The sequence below is a fragment of the Sebastes fasciatus genome, chromosome 8 (genome assembly GCF_043250625.1).
Source record: "Sebastes fasciatus isolate fSebFas1 chromosome 8, fSebFas1.pri, whole genome shotgun sequence".
In the NCBI taxonomy this organism is placed as follows: Eukaryota; Metazoa; Chordata; class Actinopteri; order Perciformes; family Sebastidae; genus Sebastes; species Sebastes fasciatus.
The window spans coordinates 29,020,571-29,038,316 of NC_133802.1; the positions used below are offsets into that span (position 1 = coordinate 29,020,571).

The following is a 17,746-nucleotide window of genomic DNA, read 5'->3' on the forward strand; positions in this document are numbered from 1 at the left end:
GGTGTTTACTCCTGCATGAAAGAGGCTGCTGTGTGTTTACCTGCAGTGCAAATGATCAGACCCAGCCACGTCTACTGCACAGTTCAGGTCCTTACACATAAAAAACAGGAATAAACGTTGTTTACATCCCCTCTGCCTCCTTTCTGTTAGTCCAGTCTGGGTTTGTGGTTTTCACTTGAATGTAGGAGTGATGGAAAGTTAACTCATGATGAAGCCAGATGGATTTTTTTGGGTTGGATTCTAGTTTTTCTGGCAGGAAGAGAAAAGAAAGCAGTCAACAATCCTGGCAGCGTTTCGAATTATAAAAAAATCAGTGGCCATGTGAATTTGGATTACAGCACAGATTCAGAAATAGATATACTGTGAATTATAAATAAGTTAAATACTCGCCTGTTTCTTCTAGGAGTTTATCAGCTGCTGATCCAGTTTGAAAAACAGGTAGTTTGTAAAGAAATAAAACCGTCACAATCAAGGTTCATGTCAACGGATCTAATATTTGTTGAGATTACGGCTGTCAATGTCAACGCGACAATAACGCATTAACTCAAATTTGTTTTAACGCCACTAATTTCTTTAACGCATTAATGCAACTTGAGATTTTTAGGTTGTAGCGGGCTCAGGTTTTTTGTTTTAAGATTAATTTTTGGTCTTTTATGCCTTTAATGGAGAGACACAGAGATAGTTATGAAAGGGGGAGAGAGAAGGAATGAATGCCACTGCAGTAAGGAATCAGCCTTGGTACATGGGGCGCCTGCTCTACCAGGTAATTTACCAGGCCGCCCCAAGCAGGCTTAGTTTTAAAGCTAGAGTGAAGATACTGGTATCATATGAAACTAGCATCCTAAGGAACCCATTGGTATCAACCATGTCATACTAGCTTGTCAGGAAGTAGGCCAAATAACTCTCCAAACTTTCGCTAAATTTTGGCGAGGAAAAACTGGCATGGCCATTATCAAAGGAGTCCCTTGACCTCTGACCTCAAGATATGTGAATGAAAATGGGTTCTATGGGTACCCACGAGTCTCCGCTTTACAGACATGTCCACTTTATGATAATCACATGCAGTTTGGGGCAAGTCATAGTCAAGTCAGCACACTGACACACTGGCAGCTGTTGTTGCCTGTTGGGCTGCAGTTTCCCATGTTATGATTTGAGCATATTGTTTTATGCTAAATGCAGTACCTGTGAGGGTTTCTGGACAATATTTGTCATTGTTTTGTGTTGTTAATTGATTTCCAGTAATAAATATATACATACATTTGCATAAAGGAGCATATTTGCCCACTCCCATGTTGATAACAGTATTAAATACTTGACAAATCTCCCTTTAAGGTACATTTGAACAGATACAAATTATGCGATCAAATATTTGAATCGATTGACAGCCCTAGTTGAGATATTTCACTCTGGACCAAAGTCACACTGATGGATTGACCAACACTTCCACCCCTCCAGTCACAGCTTACACTAACAGAATTGGAAAATGTGTTCAATGGACTGTAAAGCAGGGGGAAGGGTTACTGTAACACACACATATAGTGGCATAAGGGAGTGTACTGGTGGTCTGTGAACAAACAGCGAGACCATCTGGCTCGGGCGAGTCTTCTTAAATAATGAGGACTGATCTCAATGTTATCTCTAACAGAAAGACATTGACAATGACATTTCTGCCTGATTAAAGTACAGTCTTATCAATAATGGGTACTCCTCAATGCAATGTTAATGTATTTCGTTGTCTCGAACAATAATTAACTCATGATCTCGAAATAACGGCATTAAAAAAAATTATTGCAAGCGCGGCCGTTCTCGGCTTCCGTACAGAAAACTCATTCATTTAAATTATTTTTGTTCTACAAAAGAGGAAATGAAAAAATAAATTCAAAACTGTTTATGAATTAATGATGTTGTGTGTTTTGTCGTTCTGAAGGCTTTATTCTTTGCCTTAAAGTCAACACCTAAACCAACAATGTGTTAGTCCGTCTCTCAAGACTTTGTCTTCTCTAACATTTATTATTTTGTAATATTAGTATTCTGAGGTGGGTGCGTTTCTAAAATCCTGCCCTGTTATATACAACAAGTCCTGAATGTGATACATCATCCACACTGATTTCATCATTTTAATCAAAATTAGAATTCCTCAGAAAACTTTTTTATTCATGCTTTAAACAAAAATAAAACATTGATTTTTGACTTTGAAAACTTGATGTGTGTGAACGCGTGTTGCCTTCAAGCCGGTCCTCGTCAACTCAGAGAATGATCGCATGATCAAATCATGTGTTTGCGTTCAGGTGGATATATCGGATGAACGATGTGGGTTGCAAACAGTGTGAGCCAGTCAGACTTGACTTGTCCGAGTTGTCGAGGACCGCTTGAACGCACCTGAACGCACCATCTGGAGCTGCAGACTGAACTGAAACAGCATCAAATATTAGTTTCACAATAACTGAAGAAAAGCAAAAGAAGCTCTGCGTTCTTCTACCAAACACTGTCAGGATCCTAAAACACTTCAGAGTTAACCAATCTGATTCGTAACCAATCTTTCTATGAAAATAAATCTACAGCTTTATACAGTTAGTTTCTTATACAAGTGTATAAAACATTCACTTAGACATATTTACACTTTAAACTTGTTTTTGTGTCACAACGGAGGAAGGTTTTGCTGCTTAATTTGACTGGCATAACTAAGAAATGCAGTACTCTTAATCTGCAGTGAATTATTTCTACATACAGAGATGAAAATATGATCTTCAAATGTGTTGAGATTAAACTAAAGGCTTTTTACGAGCCAGCTCTATTTACTAAAGAAGGCCAGTGAGATGCAGCTGAAAGCGCCGAAACATTAAATGAACCATATACACATATACAGTCCCCAAAAGGTCAACAAGGAACTTCAATGCTCATTAACATCTTGTTTTTAACAAGCTTCGACATTTTTCTTTGTAAAGTCAGAAAGACACATTTTGCAGAAACAAATTAAAAGCATCGATATAAATCTAGAAAAGCAGAAGAATTCATCTAAAACCTGATAAACAAATATCAAACGAGAGGAGGAGCTGAAACCCAAAACATCTTTTATCATATATATATATATATACACATATATATATATATATATATATATATACACATATATATATATATACACATATATATATATATATATATGTGTATATATATATATATATATATATATATATCCATCTGTATGGTTGCCTATTGTGTTGCATTCACACCGGATTCATACTCGGTTTGGACCGAGTCTTGTTACTTAAAAAATCTGAATGTCAATGGATACAGTACGACAACCAAAGCTCTGCCTTGAGAAACTTAAAATCACCACTGTGGAAATCTTTTAACTAAATTTTGATGTCTTCAAACATCCATCCGAATCCTTTAGATGTGTTTTTCATGTCGTCAGACAGGAAGAGTTTGTCAGCTTGGACGGCTGCTAGAAAATGATGCATGCTAACACTCAGCTAACTTCTTTGTCTGATGCCAACGACAACACACGCTCAGTGTCAGTGCCATGCTAACGAGCCATCCAAACAGACAAAGGTCTCTGTGTCCTGACAACAGCAGCTGATCAAAAAACAAAATCAATCAATCAATAAATCAATAATCAAACCTGTCCTCAACCACGTGGTCGGACATATGAAGTCCTGCCGGAGGCAGTTTGGGAAATGTTCTGGTACCTTTGTGAAATTTAACAAAAGAAAATCACCTGTTCAGTCACTTTTATAAAACAAATGTCTTCATCCCCGTCGTGTTGCGGTGCAGCTTTTCTCCACCAGAGGGGGCGCTGCCCTGCGACCGCGTGGAAACAAACCACAGTTTTCTCTCCAGACTCAAAGAGTGTCGACTCGCTCTACGACTCGCTCTCCACAAGTCTGTGTAATCGTGTGCTAGCCCCGTCAGTCCGTCTAGCAGAGACCTGCAGGGTCAAAGGTCAGAGTTTTGGGAGTGAAAGGTGTCAGCGCCAGACCGACAGGTGTCTCACAGTGCACAGGTCACGCAGCAGACGCCGGATTCGCTGTTTGAGCTGCGGGAGGCGGGACAAAGGGTCCGGAGGCTCGAGCTCGCCCGAGTGGTCCAACCAGGACTCTAATACTGGAGAGAGAGAGGGAGAGAGAGGAAGAGTACGCTATATTTAGAATATTTTCACCGCTTTAACTTACCGTCAGACAGCCCTTTCTGATGAGAACTGAAGCTGTTATCTGTCGCTCTCTCTAAAGCCACCAGACTCCATTCACAAATAAGTAATTTTACCTCTCAGAACACCGGAGTTGCTGTTCTACCGCTGCCTTGATTGGTTAGTTTGTTTGTGTTATTAGGCTTTTTCGAACCAGAGGAGCCTTTTCGTAGTTTTAAGAACTCCTCTTTTTATTGTGTTCACACCACAAGAACGAGGAACGATCGTAGTTTTGAGTAGGTAATCCCCCAGCTCAAGAGGAACGGTGAGTGTACAGCGATTGGTCGAACACATGAGCCGATGCAGCACCGGCAACCGCCATTTTCCGTGTAAACAACAGACAACACAAAACATAGACAACAGCTCGTAACAAAATAAATGGAACAAAACACAGACAAATGGACCGACAATGAAGTCAAGTTAACTCGTTCATGAGCTCACTGAAATAGGAGCTTAAAGAGTCCCTCAAAACTGCGATCATTCCTAGTTCTTGTGGTGCGGACACAATAAACAGAGGAGTTCTTAGAGCTATGAAAAAGTTCCTCTGGATTGAAAATGCCTAATAACTCAAACAAACTAACCAATCAAGGCAGCAGTAGAACAGCAAAGAGATGAAAATATTTTAAATATAGTGTACACTGAAACTGATATTGATTATTTTAGATGTCTAAAATGTGTTTAGATGCTGCCCCCGTCCACAGCAGTACATCGCTTTGCTCCTGTGCTGGTACTCCTGTCTGTTTCTCCAAACTCCATCTACTGTCGGTAATACACTGACTATGGAGAAGTACCTCATACAACCCCACTGAGAAACATCACAACTATCTCTTTAATCAGCTCAGTACCAGCAGCAACATCAATCTGGCAGATGGAAGTGTAAATAAATCAGCATGTGTGTGTGTGTGTGTGTGTGTGTGTGTGTGTGTGTGTGTGTGTGTGTGTGTTTGTATTACCGTCCAGCTCTCGCTCTATCAGGTCCATCCTGGTGCTGATCTGATGGTGAAGAGACTCGACGTGCTCCAGCAGGTTCAGCTGACACTCGGCCTCAGACGCCGGACGAGGCTCCACTGTGTGCGTCTGAGAGTGTGTGTGTTCCCAGCTGTCGGTGTGTGTGTGGTTCTCTCTCTTTATGCTGGGTGTGTCTGTGTGCGTCACAGTGTTTGTATCTGTAGTGGCCTCAGCTGGCTTCTCGTCGACATCTTCAGGTGTTATTTCCTACAAAAACAGAGTGAAAATGTTCTGCTTTATCACGTCAAAGAGGGCCACCACAGAACCATCGACTAATGAACTGGTAAATCTAACAGGAAACAGCCACTTCTCAAGATGTGACAGTGGGGTTTCTGAGTGCAGAAGATTAGTGATGATAGGAGGTAGAAGTAATACTGAGGCTCTCTCCATAGCCCTCACACTCAGAGCACCAGTAGGTAAAAATAGTTTACAAGAATGAGCCCAGAGCCTCAAACTGGTTTTCAGTGGTCTCATAGCAACAGCAGGATCCTGTTTAGTGCTGGAAACATGAGTTGCTGCTTCTACTAAAGGTCTCTGGATCTCTCAGAGAAAAGCACTGGTTTCTCCCAACCCTTACGTCACCTGGGGTTGATATAAACTGCCGAGTCGCACTTTGTTCATTCTGACGAGTAAGTGAGATGATTAAGACGATAACCTTGGGATGATACACCTATCTCGCGATTCGATACTATCACGATACTTGGGTACCGATTCGATATGTATTGCGATTTTTGTCCACCGAGTCAACAATTAACCTGCATGTCTTTGGACTGTGGGAGGAAGCTGTAGGACCCGGAGAAAACCCACACTAACACAGGAAGAACATGCAAACTCCACACAGAAGGGCCACAAGCCGGATTCGAACCTGTGACCCTCTTGCTGTGAGGCGACACTGCTAACCACCGCATCACCGTGCAGCCCATCCCTAATAATGATGCATCTCTATTGAGGTTTTACCTTCTGCTCAGTGTCCTGCTCCTGCTTCACTGCAGCCGTCTGCCTTTCCTTTTCTCTCTCCTCTGCATCCCATGATGCTTCAGGCTTCTGGTAGCAGTGCTCACTGCTGACGTAACAGACGGGTGGCTCTCCTCTCGGGCTGGATGTCAATCTCGACCCCTCCTCTCGTCTCCACGGCAACCTCCACAGCTGCAGGTCGGGGTGGGACAGCGAGCTGCGTGGACAGACGGACAGACAGTAAAGTCTCTGTGGATGGAACCAGATGAGTCACATGATGTTACTGTACTCACTGCAACAGGCTGATCTTGAGCTGCAGCCCACTGAGGACCTGATTGAGGCCATGTGTGTGCGCCAGCAGACTGCTGGTGTGTGAGATCTTGGAGGCGTTGACCTCCGAGTAGTTCTCCTTCACGCAGGACAAGCCAAACATGTGACCAGATATCAGCAAATCGGGTTCTGATAGGAAACGCTGAGCCCGCCTCCAACCTGAAAACACACACACACAAAGAAAACAGCAGTTTATCACCATAATTAATACATAATTATGAAAAACTATGTAGCTATTATCACTATACATCTAATAGGTTTTCTATGGAAAACTAGTTTACTTTCTCTGACCGACTAGTTTAAACTCTTTAAGCCCGAAATTCAGAGATTCCGAACTAACCCTTTAAAACACCAAAGTCACACAATAACACAAACAAACTAACCAATAGAGGCAGCGGTAGACCAGCAACTCCCGTGTTCTGAGAGGTAAAATTGCTGTTTTTGTCAATGGAGTCTGGTGACTTTGAAGAGAGCGATATAACAGCTTCAGTTCCCCGAAAAGAAAGGGCTGTCTAACGGTGAGGTAAAGCGGTGAAAATATTCTAAATATAGCGTACACTTAAACTGATATAGATTTTTTTAGGTGTCTAAAATCTGTCTTGCTGCTGCCTCCGTCCACAGCAGTACATTGTTTTGCTCCCATGCTGGTACTCCTGTCTGCTTTTCCATACTGGGGGCGTGCCGACCACCATCATTCTTACAGGTACATGGTGTTTGGTGACCCAACACAGCTTTGCAAAATTTCACCCGGAGCAGCGGTCTAGTGAAAACACCTGTGCTAGATTTATTCATGTACAAACAAGTAAAATTAAAATGAATGTTTCATACAAACATAACTTGTTTTAAATTTAAATCGCAATGTTGTTCAGAAGAATCATAATTAGATATTTTGCTCCAGACCTACAAGTGATTATTACACGATAAATTGTGCCGTCTTAAGTACAGTTATGTGAAAATCAATAATGAAAGCAGCAAGTTTCCTCATACACAAACACACCCAACACACAGGAAAAGCTCTTACCTGCAGTGTGTCTGCAATAGTAGCAGGTGTAGTTGTGTGGGACGTTGTCTTCATATAAACCCATACAGGTGCCATGCTGCCAACACAGACACGACTCACACTACAGATAAACACACACACAGAGAGGATTAAAATAACCATCACTAATCTATCACTGTAATCTGTGTTAGGGATCATGTGCATTTGAGCATGTGAGGTTTGTTTTAAGACGGACAGAAGCTGCAGTTAAAGAAACATCTTTCTGTTTTTCTATGTGTGTCGTACCTGGATCATGAAGTCGTTCTCCTCGTCCACCTCGCACACACACCTCACCACCTCGCAGTCCTCTGTCTCCATAGCAACAGGCCAAGAGGGCGTGTCCTCCCCGCTCTCTGCTGTCAGCGTCGACCAGTCGCTACCGTCGTCGGCTGAGAGGGAGAGGTGCTGAGGTCAGAGCTCATTTCTTTACATTCAAGATTTAAAACTTTTCACTCTATATACGAATGGCTATGCAGAGTTTCTGTGATGTGTGTGCGAGTTCCCACCTTGAGTGTGTGTGTCCTGGTGTCCAGCGGACAGCTTCAGAGTGATCGGAGGTCGGTCTGAGTTCTCGTCATCACTGCTGCCAAGTCCTGACGAGAGGAAAGAAAACTGTACAATAAGGACTCACACCAACACAGTCATTATTCTAACGGTGTGTTCACACCAAAAAACAGGTGAATTTTTCATGTAGTGAGATTACATCGTAATCAATGCAAAGACGCTAATGACACAGTGAGTTGAAATTTTTCAACACAAGCGGGAAATTTGCGTGTCACTGTGTTGCAAAAGCCTCTCAGTGTTGAGATTCTCCTGACGTCCTGACGCTGTTGAATCAGGAAATGGAGGATTGTATTGTAGCTCTGTGTCTTCCAAACGCATGGTTATTCAGCTGAAACCTTTCCAATGAAATTGCTGATATTTTGCAGACTGAAAACACATTTGAAGCTCATTTATGATCAATGTGGTAACAGATACTTTACTGCTGTTAATGACTGTACGAAGCATGCAGCCACATCTTTATTCTATTTCTGTATTCCCTGTAAAACATTGTGACGTTTGGGGGATTTTAACAAGATGACTCATGTAATTGTTTAAAACATTCTGAAGTTTGTGGCCAATGAATGTGAGTTACATTCGTTGGTACACTGACTCTCACCTGACTGACTTTTCTTCTTCTTCTTCTTCTTCTTTTTCTTCTTCTTCTTCACTTCTGCTTACAGACACGCAGGTGAGACAGGTAAGAAACAAAGTCATGTTGATGCTGAACTGAATAAAATGATGTTTCAGATTTTAGTCTCACATTAAAACCTGGAGTGATTGTTGCGGTCAGACATCATCAGTTAATCAAACAGCGAGTGTGTTTGTGTGATTCCTGGTTGTTTGAGTGTGTGAACGTTAGGAGTGGAAAAAAAAAAATCGATTCCCCTATGTATTGCGATTTTTTTTAATTTTTAAATTGTATAAATAATGCCTGACAATGACTGATATATTCGACTTCGGGACATCTCTGACTACATACATGCTGAAAATCAAACGTTTTTAACTTATTAATTTAGAGATTTTCCAAATCACAATAAATCGTAAGATCAAATCGCATTAATTAAAAATCGCAATACATATTGAATCTGCAACCAAGTATCGTGATGGTATCGAATCAGGAGATAGGTGAATCGTCCCAGCCCTACTGTACGTGCATACATAGCCATCCTACCTGTTGCCATGGCGCTGTGCTCTCTGTCGTCACGGTGACAGGTGCTGTTCTGGTCCTCACTCTTGCTGTCTGACATGAAGTCGCTCCCCTTAGAAGATGACCGCCTCCTCCTACAACAACAACAACAACAACACCACCACCAGTCAGAGTTAAACACAACTTTGTTCCCGCTAACTTCCTGTAAAGCTCCAGAACCATCAACCCACCTCGGTGCCTCCAGATGCTCGTCCAGCTGCTGGTCGGAGTGGTAGTACTTGATGTGGTAGTTCAGCAGACTTGACTTCCTGAAGGACTTGGTGCAGCCGGTTGCGGGACACTTGAAAGTGTTGTGGTCCAACTCAATGGAGAGAATGGGAGGGGGCTGGTTCTTTATCACCCTGTACACTGAGAGAGGAGGGAGACAAAGTTTCAAGTTATTTATTGTCATAACAGCTGTACCAAATGTCTTTTTTTTTTACATTCAGAGCTTCTATTGAGGTTTTCGAATGAAGCTTTGAATGTCTGTCGTCATATTTTATGATATCACCCTAAAAATAAAATCCTCAATTTGAATAAAGAGATTCATCAGATCAAATGAGTTTTTCTTTTTCTATTAATTCAACTTTCTTTTACCTCTTAAGCCCTAAGGTGCTGGAAGGTGTGATTCGCCTATACAGACATACCCAAAATAAATCAAGAATAGCTCCACAACTACCAGGTCTAGGTCTCCAAATGGAGTAGTTTTATAACAATAATGAAACGTGATCAAGTAAAACTTATATAATAACAAAAAGTCAAGTATGTACATCCAATATAAAAACGGTCAAAAATATTATAAAGTAAAAATACAATACTCACGTGGCTCTCTGCTGTATTTGTGTGTGGTGGGCAGGTGGGCCTGACGCTCCAACAGGGTGTCTGACAAAGATTCAGATGAAACAACAGAGAGAGCTAAAACATAAACATCAGTTATCGCTGTTTCAATATTGCATTAGCACATTCCTGCCAGTAAAAGAAAAAAACAAGATGAAAACTTAGCTTTGTGATGAAAACAAAAAGATCCTGTAAAGTCATTATAGTGACAAACTTTCTCAAACTAATGACTGAGCACAGTTCAACAGATCTTAACTTTCGGCACAGCCAACTCTGTGTCAAGGCAGTTTTTTTCTGTGATAATGTGGACTAGGGCTAGGACGAATCACCCACCTCCTTCCGATTCGATATGTATTGCGTTTTTTTAAGTATTGCGATTCGATATAACGATTTATTAAGATTTTTTTTACTTTTTAAACACTAGATCATGGGAAAAAGTTGACCACACACTTCTCGGTACTTTTACTTTGGAAAATTTTCTAAATTAATACAGTAAAAACGTTTGATTTTCAGCATGTATGTAGTCAGAGATGTACTGAAGTCAAATACATTAGTTAATTATATAGAAATTATTTATTACATTTTTTCCAGCAACCCAAAAATCAAAGAATAAAGATATTTCCCTCACAAATTAGTATTATTTTCTTTTTAATTTATAAGGGACATGTACTGTTTTATACTTCTTTATACTTATTTCTACATGTGTGTTTTGTATGAACAGTTCCCTTTGTTAACATCTTAATTTGAAAACCGGATGTAGTCACATGTGTATACTTCCTCTAACTTCTCCAAGGTGGTCTCTAGCTCTCCCGTCAGCTCCGTTCTCTTTATACATCCATGGTCAGCTCCATCGGGGCCGTTTGAATGCATTTAACATAAATGTCAGTATATGGGTGCTCTACAGTTGTAGCGTCGGCCCATTTGACCACAGAGATTAGAGTGACGGCTGAATGCTGAATGAAACTCATGAATGCATCTTTGCTTATAGTCATGCCACTCAGCAAATATGCATCTTATCACATCTCTGCTTCACGCTCTGAACACTTGAACTTTATAATCAGAGTTGTTTGACATAGTTTACCTGTGTCGACATGGATGGGATTAGGAGGAGCTGGCTCGGTGGAGTTACCTGTGATTGGCTGATCCTGGACTCCACTGCTTCTACCTGGGAGAAGAGCAATTCATCAGTATTAGCAACAAAGAGTGTAGTAGACAATGAAAGCTTTATAGCGGTCTGCTCTCAGGTGCGACGGCGTATTAGGGCCATTGTAGGTAAAAACAAAAATGATTAGGGAGCTGGAGGAGGGGGGTATATTCACAGAATAAATGCAGAATTTCTGAGATTAAAGTTGTAAATTTCTGAGAAAAAAACTCAAAAAAATTGCATGTTTTTTTTGTCAAGGTCCAATTATTGCTTCAATTTGCGAGGTAATATTGCCCCAAATTCGGGATCGGGTATCGGCGAGTACACCAGTCTATGCAACAATCTGATACCATAAATTATTAACCCAGAAAAAAAAATCGACATTTCATCTCTATATTTTTATTATTATTTTTTTTGACCTACAATGGCTCTAATACGCTGTCGTATTACGGGGATTTACCTACAATGCATTTCAACAGTTCTGGAGGATTGACTAGATAAGTGAGAGGTATGTATATGGACCTACTCGATGGTGGTCAGAGATCATGTGACTTACTGTCATCCGTTTTCTTCTTTGCTGGTGGATGGGAGGATGAAGGTTCTGCCTTCCTCTTCCTCTCCTCCTCCTCCCCATCCTCAGCTCCTTCCTTCTCCTCTGATGTCACCTTCTCCTCCATTTCCTCCTCCTCGTCCTCTCTCTCGCCACCATCCTCGTCCTCGTCCTCCTCCTCGCTCTCCCCTTCCTCCCATCCCTCGCTTCCCACCGCACCCTTCTCAGGTCTGGACTTCTGTGTCACCACACACAAACAAAACAAACAAAGCACTTAGGGTCAGAAGGGTGGTGACTGGTGAAGCCAATCAGATGAGGACCAATGGGAGAGTAGTAGTACTTACTTTCGGGAAGGGTTTGACCTTGGTGGGCTTCACAGTCAGAACCACGCCGTCATAGAAACGCACTGTATAGGAGTCTGACACACACACACACACACACAGATTAAAGACAGATAACAGACATGAAACAGATGTGACAGAGGAGGCTTATAGAGTGGACCTCCCAGCCAAATCTAGATGTGAAAACATTAATTGGCAGGAATCATGAAAACAATAACAGCTATTAAAGTTCACCTATACGACTCAAACTGAGGCCTGTACTACGAAGCGAGTTCAACATACCCAGGGTATCTTCTCGTTATCTGGCTTAAATAACCCTAACAAACGAGATCCGGCTAAGCACAGACTCTGACTTAATTAATTTTTTATTTGCTCCCAAGTCTGTTTCACACTGTATGCGATTTTATTTGCCAGCTGTCCTTCCTCAATTTGTCTATTTAAACTCTGTTACTTTCAGGCTGGATTATGACTTCCTCTTCTTCCTATTTGTGTAATATTATCATACGATCCGTGCACCGAGCTCTGATTGGTCAGTAGGCGTTGCTTTTATACGAGTTGGTCTGTTATCTGGAACATCATGCGTACCATGGCGATCTACCCCGGTAAGAAGTGAACCACCCTGAAGGGTTAACCCTGAAGTTCCCTCGCTAACCCAAAATCCTGCTTCGTAGTACAGGCCTCTGGACAAGTATCAAGTTCCAGGTCACGTTCGGGGCCTTTTTGTTGTGCAAAGCTTCGAGCTCGGTTTGGTTAATTAACTCAACAACACCGGTGTGACCGTTTACAACGGACATTTTACAAGAAAAGATATTCGTCGATGACGCTCAATATCTGTAGAGTGCATTAAAAACCGCCATATTGCCATATATCCATCTATATATCTATATGCCATATAGCGGCTTTTGCTTTGACACCAAAAAGAAAACAATTATCAAAACAGTTGTTGATTGATTTTATGTAGATTGACTAATCGATTAATGACCTGATCATTTCAGCTCTGATGAACAGTAACGTAACATCATCAGATATAAAAAGCTGAAGATGAGCCTCACCGTCCTTGTTGACTCGGAGGATTTTGGCCGGGTAGAAACGACAGTCTGTCCAACAGGCCAGAACCTTCGTACCTGAAACAAACATCTGAGACAGAGAAAGAAACATGAAGACTGACGCTGCAATGTGCACATATATAATAGACACATTATACTTTGGTTAATGAAATCCTTTCAAAACTTTCAGTCGGGAAAGAAAGAGTCTCTGACATGTGATGGTTAAAAATCAGGACTGTTTAAATCTAATCATGACAAAACAACATGTAAATCCAACACACACACACACACACCGGCTGTGAGCATGGTGGATTCAGGCCCTGCCTCCTCAGGCTGACTCGCCGCAGGTACGGCGAGGTCCAATGAAACCATTCATTGTGCCGACGACTCCACTGACGGTAGTGGACCTCGATCCGCTCTTTGTCGTAGTCGATTTTCTCGATCGTGGCTGGGTACCTGACAGGATAACAACGTGACGCAGGGCGAGATTTTGAAAATGTTATCACTTTCTAAAGAAAAAGTGAACAGAGTTTGATTGAAACACAAAGGAATACAACTTTCAAATAAATTCACGTAACTTAAGCCAGAAACATCTGGACAGATGTGTCTGAATACTCCAGATTATATTTTGTTATTTTGTGTGTGTGCGTGTATGTGTGTGTGTATGTGTGTGTGTGTATGTGTGTGTGTGTGTGTGTGTGTGTGTATGTGTGTGTGTGTATGTGTGTATGTGTGTGTGTGTGTGGTCCACACCAGTTCTTGTTGCTGTCTCGGGCTTCTAGCTGAGCTCCGACCTCAAAGGTGATTCCTGACCTGTCCGGGGGAGTCTTCATCTGGCAGAAACAGAGAGAAAATTACTTCGGTAAATTTATTATTAATAATGAATTATTTATAGCTGATGGAAATGGAAATGGAAATTGAAATTGAAATTTAATTTAATAATTTATTTACTACATGTTACTAAGTACATTTATTCAAGTACTGTGCTTTAGTAGAAATTCGAGGTACCTGTGCTATATTTGAGTATTTCCATGTTCTGCTACTTTCTACTTCTCCAAGTAAAATGCAACATACACATTAATCTTAATCCAGAAACATCAGATATAATAGTAAAACACTGACAGGGAACATTTTACTGCAACATCAATACTTTTACTTTAAGTACTTTAAGTACATTTTGCTGAAAATACTTGCATACTTCTACTTCAGTCAGGTTTTGAATGCAGGGCTTTTATTTGTAGTGGAGTATTTTCAGTGTGGTATTAGTACTTTGACTGCAGTAAATGATCTGAGTACTTCCTGCACTATTTCTGTATGGATATAGTGCAGAAGAGACTGTTAAAAGTGAATATAGTGCAAAATAGACTGTTAAAAGTGAATATAGTGCAAAAGAGACTGTTAAAAATGAATATAGTGCAGGGTAACAGCTGTGATACAAGGATATTAAAAAAGTGAATATAGTGCAGAAAAGACTGTTACGTGAATATAGTGCAGAAGAGACTATTAAAAAGTGAATATAGTGCAGAAAAGACTGTTAAAAGTGAATATAATACAGAAGAGACTGTTAAAAGTGAATATAGTGCAGAAGAGACTGTTAAAAGTGAATATAGTGCAGAAGAGACTGTTAAAAAGTGAATATAGTGCAGAAGAGACTATTAAAAAGTGAATATAGTGCAGAAGAGGCTGTTAAAAAGTGAATATAGTGCAGAAGAGACTATTAAAAAGTGAATATAGTGCAGAAGAGACTATTAAAAAGTGAATATAGTGCAGAAGAGACTATTAAAAAGTGAATATAGTGCAGAAGAGACTATTAAAAAGTGAATATAGTGCAGAAGAGACTATTAAAAAGTGAATATAGTGCAGAAGAGGCTGTTAAAAAGTGAATATAGTGCAGAAGAGACTATTAAAAAGTGAATACAGTGCAGAAGAGGCTGTTAAAAAGTGAATATAGTGCAGAAGAGACTATTAAAAAGTGAATATAGTGCAGAAGAGGCTGTTAAAAGTGAATATAGTGCAGAAGAGACTGTTAAAAGTGAATATAGTGCAGAAGAGACTGTTAAAAGTGAATATAGTGCAGAAGAGACTATTAAAAAGTGAATATAGTGCAGAAGAGACTATTAAAAAGTGAATATAGTGCAGAAGAGGCTGTTAAAAAGTGAATATAGTGCAGAAGAGACTATTAAAAAGTGAATACAGTGCAGAAGAGGCTGTTAAAAAGTGAATATAGTGCAGAAGAGACTATTAAAAAGTGAATATAGTGCAGAAGAGGCTGTTAAAAGTGAATATAGTGCAGAAGACACTGTTAAAAATGAATATAGTGCAGAAGAGACTGTTAAAAGTGAATATAGTGCAGAAGACACTGTTAAAAATGAATATAGTGCAGAAGAGACTGTTAAAAGTGAATATAGTGCAGAAGAGGCTGTTAAAAGTGAATATAGTGCAGAAGAGACTGTTAAAAGTGAATATAGTGCAGAAGACACTGTTAAAAATGAATATAGTGCAGAAGAGACTGTTAAAAGTGAATATAGTGCAGAAGAGACTATTAAAAAGTGAATATAGTGCAGAAGAGACTATTAAAAAGTGAATATAGTGCAGAAGAGGCTGTTAAAAAGTGAATATAGTGCAGAAGAGACTATTAAAAAGTGAATACAGTGCAGAAGAGGCTGTTAAAAAGTGAATATAGTGCAGAAGAGACTATTAAAAAGTGAATATAGTGCAGAAGAGGCTGTTAAAAGTGAATATAGTGCAGAAGACACTGTTAAAAATGAATATAGTGCAGAAGAGACTGTTAAAAGTGAATATAGTGCAGAAGACACTGTTAAAAATGAATATAGTGCAGAAGAGACTGTTAAGTGAATATAGTGCAGAAGAGGCTGTTAAAAGTGAATATAGTGCAGAAGAGACTGTTAAAAGTGAATATAGTGCAGAAGAGACTGTTAAAAGTGAATATAGTGCAGAAGAGACTATTAAAAAGTGAATATAGTGCAGAAGAGACTATTAAAAAGTGAATATAGTGCAGAAGAGGCTGTTAAAAAGTGAATATAGTGCAGAAGAGACTATTAAAAAGTGAATACAGTGCAGAAGAGGCTGTTAAAAAGTGAATATAGTGCAGAAGAGACTATTAAAAAGTGAATATAGTGCAGAAGAGGCTGTTAAAAGTGAATATAGTGCAGAAGACACTGTTAAAAATGAATATAGTGCAGAAGAGACTGTTAAAAGTGAATATAGTGCAGAAGACACTGTTAAAAATGAATATAGTGCAGAAGAGACTGTTAAAAGTGAATATAGTGCAGAAGAGGCTGTTAAAAGTGAATATAGTGCAGAAGACACTGTTAAAAATGAATATAGTGCAGAAGAGACTGTTAAAAGTGAATATAGTGCAGAAGAGACTGTTAAAAGTGAATATAGTGCAGAAGAGACTGTTAAAAGTGAATATAGTGCAGAAGAGACTATTAAAAAGTGAATATAGTGCAGAAGAGGCTGTTAAAAGTGAATATAGTGCAGAAGACACTGTTAAAAATGAATATAGTGCAGAAGAGACTGTTAAAAGTGAATATAGTGCAGAAGAGACTGTTAAAAGTGAATATAGTGCAGAAGACACTGTTAAAAGTGAATATAGTGCAGGGTAACAGCTGTGATACAAGGATATTAAAAAAGTGAATATAGTGCAGAAGAGACTGTTAAAAATAGATATGGCGCAGAAGAGACTGTTAAAAGTGAATATAATGCAGGGTAACTCCAGTATCTTAATCTAAAGTGCAAGGGAAAGAAGCTGATTGGCTTACAGGCCGCGGAGGACGACCTATACAAGAGTTCTCATTGGTCGTCTCTGCTGTCAATCAAAAAAAGAAGGGAAAGAAGCTGATTGGCTCACAGGCCACGGAGGACGACATATACAGCATTCTCATTGGTCGACTCTGCTGTCACTCAAAAAAAGAGTCCCGCACCCTCGGATATTTGACAGTGGCTAAAAAATGCTAATGCTAATCTCTGTGTGTTAGCTCCAAAGAGCAGCAAGAAATGACAACAGGACTAAACAAAACAAGCTTTCAAATAACACCTTCGTTAACTGCACCTGCAACAAAATGTTTTGACGTTGTTCATTAAGCCCGCCCGGTTAAACCAGAGTAGTTCTTCTGCTAGTTCATTGACTGTGAATAGATAGAAGCTAACACAAGCTAACACTTAGCCTCCGCTGAGGTTAACCAGCTCAGTCTGAAACAGTCAGTGACAGCGGCCTAGTGACATATCATGGAAGAGAACACCTTTAGATAAAACCTGTCTCCGCTGCTGCAAATGTAATCATGAGCGTTAAAATGTGTAAATGATGAGAATCCAAACAGAAAGCTTGATTACCTCTGGAGCTACTTGTGCTCAGCAGTCTTCATCATCATACTGTGATGTGATGACCGCACAGCGCATGCGCGACTGACTGGAGCCGTTCAGAGGTTTGTGTTGTGTAACCTGTATGGAAGATCAATTCCGCCAATGTGATGGGAATAAAGGTCATAAAACTCATTATGATGAGAATGTTTCTCAAAATAATGATTTAGTATCTCAAAATAATGACTTGGTATCA

At 40.1% G+C, this 17,746-nt stretch overlaps 1 protein-coding gene across 2 annotated transcripts; it reads right to left on the bottom strand.

Annotated features, from left to right (window-relative positions):
• Positions 1-3,176: 3,176 nt before the first annotated feature.
• LOC141773130 (PHD finger protein 20-like) lies at positions 3,177-17,669 on the bottom strand. 2 transcript variants are annotated; one of them, XM_074644822.1, is made up of 18 exons: positions 17,524-17,669; positions 13,921-14,000; positions 13,461-13,623; positions 13,174-13,258; positions 12,125-12,198; positions 11,787-12,018; positions 11,168-11,251; positions 10,072-10,131; positions 9,441-9,618; positions 9,235-9,344; positions 8,680-8,733; positions 8,027-8,113; positions 7,767-7,909; positions 7,503-7,602; positions 6,445-6,640; positions 6,155-6,368; positions 5,143-5,404; positions 3,177-4,107 (listed from the first exon to the last, which is right to left on the bottom strand). In XM_074644822.1, the coding sequence occupies exons 2-18, from the start codon at positions 13,998-14,000 to the stop codon at positions 3,971-3,973; spliced, it is 2,259 nt and encodes a 752-aa protein (XP_074500923.1). In that variant the 5' UTR covers positions 17,524-17,669; the 3' UTR covers positions 3,177-3,970. The 2 variants fall into 2 exon arrangements, with proteins under 2 accessions (XP_074500923.1, XP_074500924.1); XM_074644823.1 differs by having other exon boundaries at positions 11,216-11,251; positions 17,524-17,668.
• Positions 17,670-17,746: the final 77 nt, after the last annotated feature.

Excerpts from the sequence above, each read along its gene's own strand:
- LOC141773130 (XM_074644822.1), bottom strand. The coding sequence starts at position 14,000 with ATGAAGACTCCCCCGGACAGGTCAGGAATCACCTTTGAGGTCGGAGCT. Across the intron at positions 9,345-9,440 it reads GAGCATCTGGAGGCACCGAG|GAGGAGGCGGTCATCTTCTA; the intron begins GTGGGTTGATGG and ends TTGTTGTTGTAG. Across the intron at positions 8,114-8,679 it reads GAAGAAGAAAAGTCAGTCAG|GACTTGGCAGCAGTGATGAC; the intron begins GTGAGAGTCAGT and ends TCCTCTCGTCAG.